Source organism: Cottoperca gobio, chromosome 12 (genome assembly GCF_900634415.1).
Source record: "Cottoperca gobio chromosome 12, fCotGob3.1, whole genome shotgun sequence".
NCBI lineage: Eukaryota > Metazoa > Chordata > Actinopteri > Perciformes > Bovichtidae > Cottoperca > Cottoperca gobio.
The window spans coordinates 1,768,928-1,785,732 of NC_041366.1; the positions used below are offsets into that span (position 1 = coordinate 1,768,928).

A 16,805-nucleotide genomic window follows, 5' to 3' on the forward strand; every position below is an offset into this window, starting at 1 on the left:
TGTAGGCACTGCAGATACCCAAATGTATCCAAGCACTGATAAAGTGAGCGTTCCATTTTTCATGTCCCTTTTAACATTTAGCTGAACTAGAACTTCTAGTTTTTACAATTATTTAACAATGTTTTGCTCACTTGGGGGCAGTATGAATAACATGACATATATTTACACAGCCAGGTGGTTTGGACTCCACTGTGTTCCCTGTGTGTGTGTGCTGTACTGTGGCTTTATCAGAGCTTTGTAACTGAAAACAGGGTTGATAAGAGCACATTTTACGGGCTAGAAAAAAACAAAACGGGCAGCTTTAAGTGTCAATCAGCTGCTGTAGGTGATTAAATTCCCTCTTTGGTCTTTTGTGTGTCTTTACAGCAGCAGGTGTCTCACATTTGTCTTTTCAGACTCTGTCTATAAACAGCAACAGCATGTGGAGAAAGCTTTGGACATAATCTACATTACAGTATTATGTTGGGAAATAAAATACAATGTAATCAAACAGTTTACTTCATACATATGCCAGTGCGGAGGAGGAGGAGGGGACTGGTTGTCAGGAGCTTGTTGTTTGTGTGTAAGTGATCACAACACATGTTCTATCTCTACATTTATTGTAGCTACTGCACCTGCAACATGTTGTGTTACATCTGCACATGTTGATGTTAACAGAACAGTGTATCATCAGACACACTGCTGACTCAGCACAGGGACTGGGTGCAGAGCTTGAGAGGACAAACATTATATATATATATATATGTATATATATATATATATATATATATATATATATATATATATATATATATATATATATATATATATATATATATATATATATATATATATATATATATATATAAATATCTGCATGTAATCATTTTTCAGTGATGGAGGTGATTGTTGATTGCTTTGATATTTCCTCAGTTTAGGAGCTGCTGACCTTCAGAGCAGCATCCCTCATGCTGTGGTACACATGCTCATTCTGCTTGAACATCTTCAGCTCCAACTCAGTCTGCATGCGCATAGACTGAAGGCAGAACAAAAACAAAGGTTACTGGGTGTAGTGTACTGAACAAAATGTAATGATGCTTCAATATTTGACATTTTTACCACTCACTTTGTGGACACAACATTTTCTCAGCCAGACACATACAAGTAAACTACTGAACAATGTACCTCCAGGTCTTTGGTGATGGCATGGTTGGGTCCATGGGTGACCATGAGGATGCCGTATGCCTTGCAGATCATGCCGTGACCCTCCTCTATCTGCCCAGCATGCCAGTGGGTGACACCTGCCCGCATGATGGCCAGGCCCAACTGGGCGTTGTTGGGATGGTACAGCTTTCTGCAGAAACAAATCCCATGAAGACACCCAAACCAACAATGAATGTATCTACTAACAAGTAGTTTGTGTATTCAAAGCCTGACATGTCTTATCTGTGCCATAGAGCTCCATTGATGTCCATAAACTTTTAAAAACTCATCAATGAGCCACAAATACTCACTAGAGCACCAAATCAACATATCATGTACTAACTCTCCTGCCATTGCAGATCCAGCCACTTCCTCCTGCCCTGCAGTAACCCATTCCCCTCAGTCTCCATCCCCTGCTTCCCTGATCAGTCCAGTATATACAGTATGTGGACTGTGTGGACTGTAACCCTCCTGAACAAAGCGCTCTGTCAGCACTCACATGTATCCCTGCACCATCCTCTGGGCGTAGTCTGCAGCCTCAGAGAAGGACTGCAGGTAGGAGAGCACCTCACTGGCAACGCTGAGCACACGCAGCTTATACAGGTTAGTGTCAGCCAAGACGTTCTCCTGCTTCTCCAGACACTCACAACACAGCTTCACCACCTGAGAGGGGACAGACACAGTACAGGGGAAAGACGAGGAGGAGGGAAGCATATTATGTGAAAGATAATAAAAAGGGAAATAAATGCAGAGAAGCTGAAGGAAGTGTTTGTACCGTGTTGTAATCCTGCTCAACACGGGACTTCTCAATCTTCTGCAGACACTCTTTAGTGAGGGCAGTCCCCTCTCTCACCTTATCAGCAGAGGGCTGAGAGGGAGACACAACGACACAACAGCTGACAGGAATATACAGAATTCTCATAATCTTAAAAGTGAAATAAAGAAATTTTGTGTGACTTTTATCACATAAACCCAACTTTGTTTCCCTCGCTCTCTGCGGCAGCCGTCATCAGGTCGTCACTGATGTGCTGGCTGCAGTGTTCGCAGGTGCACTCGAAGTGGAAATGCTCCCTCAGCTTCTTCTGACGGTCAGCAGACAAGCTGAGGAAGTCCACGTAGCTGACGGTCAGCTCCTCACCCTCTGGGATTTTCCTCACAGCTCGCAGCTCAATCCTGGGACAGAGGAGGACAGGACGGGTTCGGGTTTTCTGGATCTGATAATGCATGTTTATGGTCCCCCTCCGCACTGAATGTAACCGATCCTAATATTGTATCAGTTAGTGTTAATATGTTTAACTTAAACTATGACGAAATATGTTGTTAAATGTTTTTCCCATTCTTAAGACGAGACATTGATGAGACGGCACAGACGTCACTAAACACTAACTGACTATATCAACATGCAATATTGTTGACGAAAGAAGATGAGACAAAAAAGTGTCATTTTTTTAATGCAGCACTTTCTTGTGGAGTACACCGGCAGTGTCTATTGTTTCCCCGGACTACCACAACTCCCCACCGGATCAACAAACGCTCTGTTGCTGTCGGTACTCAGGTTAGACTCAGCTTCTACAGCCGCTAACTGAAGGTCCGTCTCCAGACTGCTGACAACATCAGTACAAGTTGAAACCATACAAACCGGTTTCCTGTCTTTATGCTAAGCTAGGCTAAACGTCCGCTGACCCGAGCTTCATATTTAGCTTACAGACTTGAGGGATATCAATCTTTGGTAAAGAGTGAATAACTGCTCCTTTAATGCATACACTATTTTATGCTGACTTTCTCAATTCATTACTTTATTTATGTTATTTGTATATTTATCAGGGACAATGCACATTAATTGAAATCATTATATATGTTAATCGCATTAGTGACTTAATAGATGAGTAAATTAATTTGATAAGTCAGGCTACATTACTGAAAATGTTGATTGAGTGGTCATGAAACTAATCCTGCTATAGGTAATACGTTGAGTTGTTATTCGGTCTAGTTTTCAATAGATGAAATGGATTTAGAACACACATGTTTCAGCCACTTATAGCCACATCATATGACAACGGTTGAGGCTGATCAGCTGTAACACTTACCTCCTCTGGGAGTGGAGAGCAGAACTTAATGCTGACTGGCTGCAACAGAAAACGACAGTCAATCAATTTAAACATTCATAAGAGTGACACTGGTCTTTGGTATAACATAAAGCATCAATAAATCATTATGGTCCGCACAATCTAGTTTTATTATTTTACCTAATGTTGTACTCACATAATATATAGTCTTGGATATTTTATTCTATGGATACCTACTTGCCGTGGTTGAGGATAACGGTGCAGTTGGGCCAACAGTCATGGTTGACCAGACAAAGGTTGGGGAAAAGACCCACACCAACAGCCTGCAGGCCTCTCTGGTCACTCAGTGTGAATCCATTACACTTGATCTACAGAGACGACAGAGAGGGGAGAGACAAAGTCCCCGAGTTTATTTCTGAAGCTGTCTTTCCAAGTGCAGTTTACAAATAACAATATTCATTCATTCTTACAATGCCAAAGATTTGTGAGATGTCGTCGACGGAGTGCTGCTTTCTTCCATAAGACCAGTATTCCAGGAAGGTGTGCACGTCCTTCTTGAGCTGCTTGACGCTTTCTTCAGGGAGGTCAGCCACATGGTCCTCCAGCTGGTCCACCGAGATCAGCTGACTGTCTGACACAATGCCCGTGTCCTTGTGTATACGCCACAGCACACGAGCAGCCAGACTGTGCAAGGGAGAGGTATCACTGTCACTTTCTAAATGAGCAAGTTCACGTGTCCACCATTTAATCATATACTGTTCTAAACAAGCACAATTCTTTGTAGCCAATCAACATCTGTGTACATCCTCTAATAATGGATATTGGTTGATTGATTGATTGATTGGTTGATAGATAGATAGATTTAATTGAATGTTTCCTCCTCCACTCTGACACAGTACTGCTTCCCGGGAGGGGAGCGTGCAGCGGGTCCGGCGGCTCAGATTTAGCCGGCAAATTTCCCAGCTCCTGTAGTAACAGCAGGCTGATGGAGCGCAGGGTCTAACCTGTGTAACTGCAACAACATAAAGTTTGCTGACAATCCCTGAGTCTGCTGAGTCAGCAGCTGTCCTTCTTCTCCCTCTGTACTGAGGCGGACTGCAGCTACACTGACTCACTATCACCTCTAGAGGAACAAGTGGTATTACAGGCTGGACGGAGGGCAGCTAGCTGTTAGCATGCTAACTTCAGTAGATATCTCTGCAACACAACACAGAGACGTGTTTAACGTCAGCACTGTTACCTCTTCACACTCTGTTCATAATGTTAGTTCATTGTTTTAATGGTTTAAGTTTAAATTCTGGCAGATCTTACACACTGAACCTTTAAAGAACCTGTGTGTCACCTGAACATCAGCCGAAGCTCAGACCGGTCCTTCATATTCATAGGGGGGCTGTTCTACACTGATCATTTCAATGCAGAGTACTATAAAAAGTTTGAATAGTCCAAATAACATACTGACACATTTTCTATTCTAGGGCAACAAACAAGGCAACAGTTTTATCATATTCACTTCAAACAGCCTTTACTCTGCAAGCTCCCTAGTACAAAGTCTATAATGTTGTATGGGCTCAACCATCTGTGAATAGAGCAGGTCATTGTCCGGAGCAATTAGCACAGAGCCTCTTGCTAAAGACAGATAGTTAGTTTTGTTTCTATGGTTACTTCCCCTGCTTGGTTGTATAACTCTTACAGCTGTTATCTCATTGGTTGTGCTTTGAGAAGTCAGCTGCAATCAAGGTCTAAGTTAAAATAATTTGAACTTTGAGCGCAGTGCTCGGTGTCAATCTCTTCACATAGGAAAACAACGGCACAGCCAGCGCAGAGTGGTTTTACTGCTGATCATGATAAAGCAGTTTTAGACCCTTCAGCCATGCTAGCAGCTCCGTGAGGCACTGTGGTGCTTTGAGCTAAATGCTAATATGCTCCCAAATACAACGTATTCAGGGAGAGATACATGTGTGTATCAAATGTTATGGCAATCCATCCAATAGTTGGTTTTGTTTAGACATTTTACTCAAAACCACAAATGTCCTCCTCATGGTGGCGCTACAGGAAAGGTCAAGGGATCACCAAAGTCAGTAGATTTCATCTTCTGGGCACCATGGCAGTCTGACTGTACAAAATGTACTGTAAATGAAATGCATCGATAGTTGTTGAGATATTTCATTCTCCACCAAAGAGAGTGTGACTTTTGTTCTTCTGACTTATACAGGCAACTGTCCCATCCTCCTGAAGTCACCACTTGAAGATATATGTAATAGTTTGGATGATGTTATCTTGTGTAGGCTAACCTTCCATTTGTTCCAACATAGGACGGGACAGGTCATAGGACAGAGGGTGTTATATGCTGTACTGAATATAAAGCCCCACGAGGCTTATCAGTGATTTGTGATATTTAAAATTATTTTAAATTTGACTTGACTTGATACAGTATCAGAGTTGAGACAAAAACAGGACCTGGGGTTCATATGATTTCTTTGCTAACAGTAATATATTCCCCAAAGAGTGATTAACCGTAGGTACTGTCTGGGATACAAGTCAGTTCTTTCCTGTCTCCTGCAGCTTCCTCTCAGGTCCACAAAGTATGGACTCCGTTTTCCTTACCGAACATTCTCGCTGGGCGCCTTGCCCATCTTCTTGATGGCTCCACATTCCTGCTTGTGTTCATCCCAGCATGCAGTCTGGCAGGTGCGGTCGCAGTAATGGGCAAACTTACACTGGGCACAGCGGTGCAGTTTGTCCTGGTGTCGGAAACAGCTGTGGCACACCTGAGTGGCCAAACTGAGAAGGAAACAGAAAAAACAGAACACTCATTCTCTGCTGTTTATCCAACGTTGTGGGCTTCACTCTTTATAAAATAATACCATACACACTTGTGTTTTTTTTTATTTCCCCAAGAAACAACAATATACTAGAACATATTTTCCACAGATGGAAGTTATTCTTGCTCAGGGGCTCAACGGTGGCAGCCCCTGGTGCTAAACTCACAACCTTCCCGTGATCGATTTGGAAGCCTGACCACTAGACCACCACTTTGAGTTCTCCACTACTCAACTTGAGAATTTGATTATGTTAATATATGATGAGCTAAAAGAGCTAATTTTACATGACATGGCTGGACTAAACCCTGACATGTATTTTAGAATTGTTGTTAAATTTTTATTTGTTAAAGTTTGCCATCTTTTTATCAAAAGCCTGGGATTTTTTAAAGGATAAACTATTTAAAAAGACTATTTAGCATCTAATCTACTGAAGATTTGATTGTGAAAGTTGTGCAAGTTGTATGTATGCTGCAATAGTAAAAATTATATTCACTCATTCATATGCATACTAGAACTATATGCTATATATTTAGGTTATATTGATAAATATACAGTATGCATGAATCAGACACATAAACACATGCACAATACCTCGTATATAAATACACAGAATGTTTCTATCCTCAGTTTTCAACAGTTTAGCTTGTACAGAAGCTTGCTGTGTGTGCGTGAACAGCAGCATGTGTCTGTGTGTGTACACAGCTTATTCTACAGAGTCCAAAGGGACAGACTTGTTAATACTTCTGATGATTGTTGGAACGCAGTGAAGCCCTGTGAAGCTACACACATACACACACACACACACACACACACACACACACACACACACACACACACACACACACACACACACACACACACACTGGCTCTCAGTAACTCTTTATCACACTGTAGTTTTGGACAGCTCTTTTCTTACAGTAAGCAGATCAGTTAGCGCGTGCCTCTGTGTTGGACAGCCTCAGTACGTGCTGCAGCTACTAGCTATTATTTGGCTCAAACACTGCACTGCCAGATCTGTGTCTGTGCAGTGCAGCACATAGGCAAACCAGGCTGCACTCATCTTTAGAACCCACCTACTATTTACAGAAAAGTCCAGAACACTGTGTGCACTGTCTATATTGCAGAATGCAAAACCTGCAGCTGCATTACTCACATTACTTGCTCCAGCTTTGAAAAGGAAATGCATCATGACATGCATGATACTCAAACAAACTCAAAGTCAAACTAAATGTAAATGTATATATATATATATATATATATATATATATATATATATATGTATATACATAATTAACTAGTGTGTGCATACTCAAGATGTTCTCATTTGTTTGAAGTTGAAACCATTTTAAATATGCACACACTTTATTTTTTTACTTTTATTTTCTTTGCTATGTATTGTTGCTGGATGTGCTTAGATTTCCTGCAGTTAAAGGAACCTGACTATAACTGGACATTTTTACTTTTCTGTTTGAATACTGTTAAACAATCAATCAACGTGTTAAGTAGTGAGCTTTAGAGGAGTCTGTTGAACTTTGGACAGGGCACTAACACACAGAGGATAAAAGGTGTGTGGGAGAAAGAATTGTGAGTGACTATTGATGAGGAGACATAAAACAAAAGGCAAACAAAAACAATCCAGTAAAGAATGAGACCTAGAATACATATATCGCAGGCATTCTTCTGACCCCTCACTTTCTCCTGTCGCAAATGTTCAAATTAAATTGGTACCTTAACCCATCGCGTTTGTTTGTGCCTGTTAATATTGCTGATATGATTGTAGCTGTAACACCATATTCCAAGTGCAGCATGTATGTCTAAAGAATGGAGATATGGCCAATGTCTCAGAGCACTTACAGACTAATCTACTGCATGTAGAGAGAAGAAAATATCCATAATCCATTTGTGGGAGAGCCTCCTTGCTCTTGAAAACTGAATCCAAAAGTATGACATGCTCAAGCTCACATGACACCTTGGCAGCTTTCTCACTGCTGGTGTCATGACAATTTGGGCATGTAGAAATGAGGTCATACAGCTCAGAGAAGCCTAATCTACTGTCCACACCACACCTGCAGTATTTCAGCCAGATCTGCAAAGACATGCTCACTAAGAAAATATCAGTCCTCCTACCTTTCCATGAGTTCTAAAAACTACAACCACCTCGTACCTGTCAAAGACCACAGCAGAGAAACTGGGCTCAGAGAAGACCACGTCCCCAGCGTAGAGCTCTTTGGTGGCCCTCAGGCCTCGACCTTTCTTCCCAGCATCAAACAGCTCAGCACTGTCCATGTTCCCCACAGTCATTGTAGTGGCTAAACAAAACAGAGCAGACAGAGGAGGGAAGAAGCTGCTGCGGTTGGGACTGACCGAGGGATAAGGGTCTAAACAAGCTGCAGGGAGGGGAGAGTTCTCATGAAATTCTAAGGAGCACTTGCCCCCTCTCCTTAGCCCGACCCCTGCTCCAGCCGAAAATACATTTGCCCCCTCTCGGGCTTGTACCATCTCCTCAGAGTGGGGGGTGAGCAGAGGGAAATTAGAGGGGCTGGAGGAGATGGCAGAGGTAGAGGTAGTCTCGGGGTGTCGTCCCCTTGTTTGGGTTGGTTCCTCCTGTGGTATTTTGGTCCGGTGCAGCTGTGACTGTCTGTCAGAGGCACATGACAGGACACAGAGCCGCTCACATTCAGTGGAAGCCTCTTTGCTGTATCTTTATTTTAATGAAACCTTTGCACAGCACAGTGGAGGTGGTCACATTCTATCACTTTCACCCACCCAGAAAACCTCAAAGCCACATTAATTGATTTTTTATTGTTGGTCACTTGAATATAGCAGAACAAGCTGTATACATTACTATCATTGCATGACGTTGATATGGTACCGGACAGAGTTGCCTAGATACAGCAGACACAGAGTAACACTTTTTTGGATTTGCCAATGTGTTTGCCTGAAAGATGCTATTGTGGTCAGACATCATCATGATCGGTCATTCTAATCTTTGGTACAGTTACAGATCCTGTGGAATGTCAGAACTGTTGGGTAGAATGAGGTACATGGATGTTCATGCCTCCCCCATATAATGTGTATATGTACTGTGATATTTTTGTAGGTAAGATTGTCAGATTCTTATCGGGGCCTTCAATGAAAACAAAAGGACAAAAAAACCCACAAATAATATAATACAAATGATAAAAAATAAGCTCAGTATTGCATTTCTGTAATATACAATTTTAAGTTTACACAAATCATTTTGATAACAGGCAAAGGTGAGCATTTATAAAGCAACAATTTTCCATCTATATTTATATAAAAATAGTAAGTCATACATTGAGGAATGTGTGAAAAATATTTTGAACATGTGGAACAGGTCCATATTTGTAAGCATCACAGCAACATTAAAGGTTCAATGTGTAGTTCTGAGCCATCTGCTCCAAAGAAATAGACATTGACATGTAATCCACCAAATAACAACAGATAGTTTCACAGTTCAGGTCAATAACGACGTTAAGCTGGTTGTAACTACATCCTGCACACTGCTCCTTTAAAACACTTCTAAATGTTCTCTATCTCTGCTGCAGCTTCGCTGGTGAGTGCACTTCTGCTCTGGAGCGTTTGGAATGTAAATTTGATAACATCAGGCTGTCATGTAGTCAGTTTAACAATAGGCTACAACATACAGAGTTAAGATTGACAGGGAAATATGAGTCACCTATTAACTTTCCCAATTATAATTGTAGTATAAGTGGTAGGTATACATTAATAGCTTCAATTAAAATCAAGGCACACATAGAAATAATCTGGCCCAATGCTAAATAGCTGTAAGTGCTCATGCTGTGTCTAGAGGTCATAGACGTCGACGTGAGCTCCTGATGTGTAGCTGTCTTCTAGGAGCAGCTTCATCAGCTTGGCACAGGACGCCTCACAGGTGAGCAGCTGGCCCTGAGCGAACATGTCAGAAAAAGACTTCCTTATGCTGGGATCAGCTGTTCTGGATCTGGCCACCTTCTGCATGTCCGTGTCCAGAGGCCCTGGTACAATACAGTGACCAATGGTGAGCACGGGTTGGACTGGACAGTACAAACATTTGTCTGTAGAGTATTGAAAACTCATAAATGAATCAAAGTATTCCCATTTATAGAGACACAAAAGGGGCAAAAAAAAAAGAAAAGAAAAAGACAAAATAAATTATCACATGAATTAATACAGACAAAATATTACCAAGACCAAGACTAAAATAAAGGGTTTAAACTCAGCTTATCATATTATTTCATCCTGCTCTTTTATTAAGATGATTATGATGAATTATTATTAATTAGTTTTTACTATTATCATTTTAAAATGTATTACAAACTATTTGTCTGTAAATCAAGAGACTTTATTTATTATTTATTAATTATTAATCCTTTCATTGCTCTAATAAATATCTATTTTTATTATGCATTCATTCTTAAAGAGATTTATTAATCCTCACATTTTCAATTTAATACATATTACTGAATTGGTTTTAATATAAAATGTTTATTATAATATAATTTAGTTCTTATCAACCCCTCATTATTATGTAATTAATAAATTGATTTGTTACCTCTTGCATTATTCTTTATGTCCTCCATATTTTCCCAACCTCTGAGAGTGTTTGAAATAGTGTTTCCAGTTAGATCCCTGCGTTGCAGCAGCAGCTTGTATGTTTTAATTTAAAAAAAGGTAAAGGCAACTTTAAGATGTAGTAAAAGAAATAACGCTATATATATATATATATAAACCTGGCATTACTGCACTGCTCTCATTCATTCCTTCCACTCAGATTCAGTCTCCGGCTGACTGGTTGGCCTTGAATGTAAGGAACTCAAACAGGCAGTTCCTCACCTGGAGAGTAGCTGAGCACCCGCAGGTCCGGCTCCTCTTCTGCCAGCACCCTGAACATCATCTCTCGAGCAGCCTTGCCGGTGCAGTACAGCACCCAAGAACGAAAAGGCTGCAGGGCGCACAGCGAGGTGATGTTGATCACAGAGCGCCGCAGACCTGGAAGCTGTGGAAAAGCCTGCAGGATGCTGGCGGTGAGGCACAGGGAGGAGCTGACATTGAGAGACAAGTACGAGTCCACCTCCGCCATGTCGGTGAAGCTCTTGGCATCACGGGAAACATCACCCAGAGAGGCTGGGAAGAGGGAAGGAGGTATTGCTAGTGTGTGTCCATCCTCATGCAGAGGCCCAATGAGTGTCTCCATCAACTAGTGTTATACAAATATTCTCCAGAGCAACAAGATGACAAAATGAAAAGAAAGTTTCACTCAAATCCTGCTTGGGGTCCCCGAATAGCTCTGCTCAGAGACTCTCATGAGACAGGCACCTGAGCAAATAAGATGATGATAATAATAATAATAATAATAATAATAATAATAATAATAATAATAATAATAATAATGATAACGATAATAATATTAATATTGATAATAATAATAATAATACAAATGTAAAATGTGAAACATCCCTCTCTCTCTGTCTCTCTGTGTGTGTGTCTCTCTCTCTCTCTCTCTCTCTCTCTCTCTCTCTCTCTCTCTCTCTCTCTCTCTCTCAATCCCTCTCAATCCCCCTCTCTCTCTCTGTCTCTCTCTCTGTCTCTGTCTCTGTGTCTCTCTCTCAATCCCTCTCTCTGTCTCTCTCTCTCTGTGTCTCTGTCTGTCTCTCTCTATCTCTCTGTCTCTCTCTCTCTCTGTCTCTCTCTCTGTCTCTCTCTCTGTCTCTGTCTCTGTCTCTCTCTCTCTCTCTCAGTCTCTCTCTCTGTCTCTCTCTCTGTCTCTGTGTCTCTCTCTCAATCTCTCTCTCTCTCTCTCTCTCTCTCTCTCTCGATAAATGAGGAACGTTTGTTGCCCCAAGTTATGCATTACAAGTAAAACATATGCATAGCCTACTTTACTGTAAGTAAATGTTCTTTTGCATTGACGTGTTGAGTACGTAGCATTTGTTTGTAGTTTGAGGTCACTAATAATGTATTGTAATTAGCCCTACAGATTTCCTCTTACCAGCGTTGTTGACCAGTATCACGTGATCTATGTCCTCAGAGAAAGCTTCTTTCGATGCTCTGACAACGCTCCCCAATCCTTCCATCTGACCCAGGTCTGCCACCACACACTCCACCACCAGCCCCGCTCTGCCTGCCTCAGACTCGGCCAGCTCCGCCTCCAGAGACCGCAGGTCATCACCGGAGCGGGCCGTCAGGACGAGCGCCGAACCAGGCTTCACCAACCCAGACATCTCCCTCGCTATAGTCCGGCCAAAGCCTCTGGAGGCCCCGGTGATAATGCAAAGCGCCCGGCCAAGGTCTGTACACTGAGTGGACGACATGGTTCTGAAACAGAAGAGGAAGCCGGCAGCCTAAGTGTCTGCGGAGTGTTCTTCTTCTGGGATTATACGAGCGGTGTAAATCCATTTGTTGCCCTGTCGCCATCTCCCGGTTTCACGCTAATGTACACACATGAACACATGAAGAACACACATTTCATGATATATCGGGGACTATATTCTGGTATTCTGAAAAGCGCATATCTATCTATCTATCTATCTATCTATCTATCTATCTATCTATCTATCTATCTATCTATCTATCTGTCTGTCTGTCTGTCTATCTATCTATCTATCTATCTATCTATCTATCTATCTATCTATCTATCTATCTATCTATCTATCTGTCTGTCTGTCTGTCTATCTATCTATCTATCTATCTATCTATCTATCTATCTATCTATCTATCTATCTATCTATCTATCTATCTATCTATCTATCTATCTATCTCTTTAACAGTCAGTTACTGTGTGGTCCACCTTAACTAAAAAGTATGGATATTTTCATAACTGTAATTATTTATTTATTTATTTATAGATAGATAGATAGATAGATAGATAGATAGATAGATAGATAGATAGATAGATAGATAAATAGATAGATAGATAGATAGATAGATAGATAGATAGATAGATAGATAGATAGATAGATAGATAGATAGAATTATCAGAATACCAGAATTAAAATAACCCCAAAATGGTAAACGGTACTACATTAGTGTGCCTGCCCAATCTTTTAGTGTGCTCCAATAATTAATTGCAGATCTTACTAATGCAACGTTAGCTGTTTGTGTAGTTGTACACACACATGCCTCATCAGCAGCTGATCCTGTGTCTCTTCTGGGATCAATGAGGTGACACTACAGACATTAGTCAGTTAATTGTGGCTACTCTTGTATTCCAAATGAACAAGTAAACTTAGTATTTAGTCAATCTAATACTAAACTTGTCTCCAGTTAAAAATAATTATCACAACACGCTAAAGAGAATCATTGCACTCAGACCGAATGCTGTGCTTTTTCTCTTTTCTTAAAATAATAGTGTTATGTATTTCATGTAGATATGACAATAATCTGTGAGATTCAGTGTTGGTCAAGGACTGTCAGGGTCCTTATAATCAACATTTAAATGTTGTCCAAATGACATTAAACATTTCGAAGTTGACCTTGTGTATGCATGATAACATACTATAGTGAAGTGGCACAAATAGGTCTGGAAATACCTCCAAACTGTTATTTTAAACAGACTAGGGTGAAAACAATGCTGTTTCCTAATTCTCCCCAAGACACATCTTGTCAGACTCCACAACAAGCTGTCAAACATCGCCTTGTAGCTGTAACGGCTAACATTAGTAAACAGCCAATTCACACACCCAGGGGTTACAGAGCAACAGCCCACTGGAGTGCTTGTGTCCAGAGGAATGAGTTCCATATTCACTCTCCTTTTAGCTCTGTTTTGGCCTCCACTCCGGTGCAAAATCCCTGGCTCTTTAGCTGCTAAATGCTTCATTATGTTCACCAGCTGACAGCTGATTGGTGCTGAGCAGATAGTGTGCAGTCCGTTTATAGTTCTTTATTGCAAGCGGTACAGTTCACACATGTAGTCCTTTCACTTGCTGGTAATATATCGATTACTGGCTTTATAGTTTAAATTTACATTCCGACAAAAGTTATTGTTTATAATTCTTTGGTCAATATATTCTCAGTACAGAGGAATACTTATAATCCACTTATACATGTTTACTGTAGTAGCTCTCAATACTTCTCCACCCTGTCTGTGGCGCTCAGCTTCAAGCCCATTGGGTCCTACTGAAGGAACTTTAAAAACAGCTTATAAAATGTACAATTTCATTTTTTTCTAAAACAACTTTTACCGTATTTTTTTGCCTTAGCTAGCAAGGCAAGAATAATATTAACTTTTTGAAAACCACTGCATCCATAGAGCATATAGAATAGGCCTGATATGATACTATTTTCAGTAAAAGAAAGTGATTAAAACTAAAAATGTGCATTCTGAGTGTTTGTTTATTTAACCTGATGAACTGATCCCTGACAGTTTAAATAAAATGGAGACAGGCAGGAAAGGGTTTTTCTGTTTATTTCGCTCAAGTTATAACAAACAAAAACTAACACAACTGTTTTCACAAAAAGTTGTTGAATTTCAGTGAAGACTTGAATTTCTGTTTCACACATTCATATTGAAATCAGAGGCTTTATTAAGCATAAATCCACCAACATGTTCATTCTCATATCTACAGAAAATGAGCAATGTTGGTAAAAAAGTTCAGCAAGTCAGTCAAAATGTGAATGTGCACACACACACACACACACACACACACACACACACACACACACACACACACGCACTCTCTCACACACACACACACACACACACACACGCATGCACGCACTCACACACATACACACACACACACACGCACTCACACACACGCACGCACGCACTCACACACACACACACACACAACACACACACACACGCACGCACTCACACACACACGCACTCACACACACCCACACACACATGCACACACACATTTGCAATCTAGGAGTCTGAAAAGGAATCTGGGAGCCTGTACCTCTGAAACATAAAAATCATAAAACTCTTGATATAACCTGTAATAATAACCACAATATTAACCAGCTTATGTTGGGACAATATAGATACATCTTTACTTTGAGCTATGTCCTGGTGACAAAATGCTTAAATCCTTCACAGAACACGTATCTAAACTTACTTTCTCCTCAACCGCTACATGAGGGTTATATGAAGTTAAAATATTCATTAAAGTAGTAAACATACAAAACAGACACTACCAGTCCTATTTGAAACAAATGACATCCAAGGATAGTCATAGTTGTAATTTTGAATGAAGGATGAATGCAAGAAATTAACATGGGACATGATAATGAAGGAATGTTAACAAATGAAAAAAGTGTGAAACAATGATAGTAAAACAACATCAATCAATCAGGATCTGCTCTCCCAAACAGAACCATGTCAACAGATGTTGCGGATGTTAAGAGTTGAACTACATGTTTGATTCACTGTGAGCACATTTGTCATTTTCAAAATCACTATCCTGGGAGATGAGCTTGTAGGGTTTCTTCCTCTCCTTCTCCTCCATCACTGAGTTTCCCATCTCCACGTCTTTGCTGCGGAGCTCATGTCGAGACAGGAACTCCACAATGCCTGCTCCGATCGAATCCCCCAAAACATTGGTTGTGGTACGCAGACGGTCCCTACACCCCAGAATGAACAAAGAGAATAGAAGTGCAAATAAGTGGGAAAAAATGTTACATGGGTAACTCCAGCTATATTTGAGGGCAGCGTTATTATTATTTTTTCAGTGTAGTAACTGAAACGAGGTAAATGTGGAAGATTTACAAGGTTAAAGTTGTTTTCAAAGTCCAAATTATGTTGCTAATTAAATGTAGAATTTGAAAGTTTGGTTATGCCATGCAAAAAAGGCCCCAAGGCTTGGTATGCACTGTAACCACTTAGCTACCAAGGCACTCCCCAACTAACCACTTCTCTCCAGTATAACCCGGCCATAACATGATATGTTGGACAGTTTGGGAAATTTGGTTAAAAGCTCTCCAAGTGAGAATGATGACAGGATACCGCTCTAATGTTTGGACATTTAGCATGAGACTAAACCCCAAAGACTATTATTTCTGATTTACTGTATCATTGTACAAACACATTTTAACGAAATATGCTCATTCATTAGATGAGTAGATGGATCTGGAGCCAGCTAGCTATTAGCTTAGCTTAGCATAAAGACTGTAAACAGGGTGAAACAGCTAGCCCGGCTTACTGATGCACATGTTATATTTGTTTGTTTAATTTGTTAAAAAAAAGATAAGTTCTGATTTTATGGAGGATTATGTAGTGGACTTCTTCTTGGCCAGATGCAGTGGTTGCCTTGCAATCCAGGAAGTCACTCCCCCCGGCCAAGAAGTAAGTCTCTAACTAACTAACTCAGAAAAAAAAACAGTTTCAATCTGGCAGATTGATTCTAACACGAAGTTTGAAGCCTCGATGGATGTTTCTATGGTGACCTAGGTCAGACCTCCTTTCAGAAAATAAACCTGATTCACTGGAGTGACAATCTTACAGCTTTAGAACATACAGGCTTGTTTTTTATTAAACGCTATACTTCCTTCAGTGTGAGAAGGGCCTGTCTTCATGTGGGAAGGATTTGAAAGACATTCATATTTGGTCCATCCTAGTTAAAGGAGGGAAAGGTTTTTTCTTATTACCCCAGTTAGCTCAGTAATTTCTGGGAAGGGTATTCTAATTGAAATGATTAATTTGGGAAACCTAATTATGTTTCTATGTTAAAACTCATTGCAAAAAAATATTCAATACAAAAGGGAAGAT

The 16,805-nt window shown here is 40.5% G+C and overlaps 2 protein-coding genes across 3 annotated transcripts; both read right to left on the reverse strand.

Annotated features, from left to right (window-relative positions):
• Positions 1 to 907: 907 nt before the first annotated feature.
• Positions 908 to 8,507, reverse strand: smyd1a (SET and MYND domain containing 1a). Its single transcript, XM_029444202.1, has 10 exons — positions 8,235 to 8,507; positions 5,853 to 6,029; positions 3,719 to 3,932; positions 3,486 to 3,616; positions 3,270 to 3,308; positions 2,160 to 2,355; positions 1,958 to 2,050; positions 1,682 to 1,845; positions 1,165 to 1,333; positions 908 to 1,015 (listed from the first exon to the last, which is right to left on the reverse strand). Exons 1-10 carry the CDS (start codon positions 8,369 to 8,371, stop codon positions 914 to 916), a joined length of 1,422 nt encoding a protein of 473 aa, XP_029300062.1. The 5' UTR covers positions 8,372 to 8,507; the 3' UTR covers positions 908 to 913.
• Positions 8,508 to 8,853: 346 nt separating this feature from the next.
• Positions 8,854 to 12,530, reverse strand: spra (sepiapterin reductase a). Of its 2 annotated transcripts, none has more exons than XM_029444015.1 (3): positions 12,084 to 12,530; positions 10,928 to 11,218; positions 8,854 to 10,149 (listed from the first exon to the last, which is right to left on the reverse strand). In XM_029444015.1, the coding sequence occupies exons 1-3, from the start codon at positions 12,403 to 12,405 to the stop codon at positions 9,899 to 9,901; spliced, it is 864 nt and encodes a 287-aa protein (XP_029299875.1). In that variant the 5' UTR covers positions 12,406 to 12,530; the 3' UTR covers positions 8,854 to 9,898. The 2 variants fall into 2 exon arrangements, with proteins under 2 accessions (XP_029299875.1, XP_029299876.1); XM_029444016.1 differs by having other exon boundaries at positions 8,854 to 10,089; positions 12,084 to 12,492.
• Between the last annotated feature and the right edge of the window lie 4,275 nt (positions 12,531 to 16,805).

Excerpts from the sequence above, each read along its gene's own strand:
- smyd1a (XM_029444202.1), bottom strand. The coding sequence starts at position 8,371 with ATGACTGTGGGGAACATGGACAGTGCTGAGCTGTTTGATGCTGGGAAG. Across the intron at positions 3,309-3,485 it reads GTTATCCTCAACCACGGCAA|CCAGTCAGCATTAAGTTCTG; the intron begins GTAGGTATCCAT and ends TTTCTGTTGCAG. Across the intron at positions 1,016-1,164 it reads CCATCACCAAAGACCTGGAG|TCTATGCGCATGCAGACTGA; the intron begins GTACATTGTTCA and ends TTCTGCCTTCAG.
- spra (XM_029444015.1), bottom strand. The coding sequence starts at position 12,405 with ATGTCGTCCACTCAGTGTACAGACCTTGGCCGGGCGCTTTGCATTATC. Across the intron at positions 11,219-12,083 it reads GATACTGGTCAACAACGCTG|CCTCTCTGGGTGATGTTTCC; the intron begins GTAAGAGGAAAT and ends CCCTCTTCCCAG. Across the intron at positions 10,150-10,927 it reads GGTGCTCAGCTACTCTCCAG|ACAAATGTTTGTACTGTCCA; the intron begins GTGAGGAACTGC and ends AATACTCTACAG.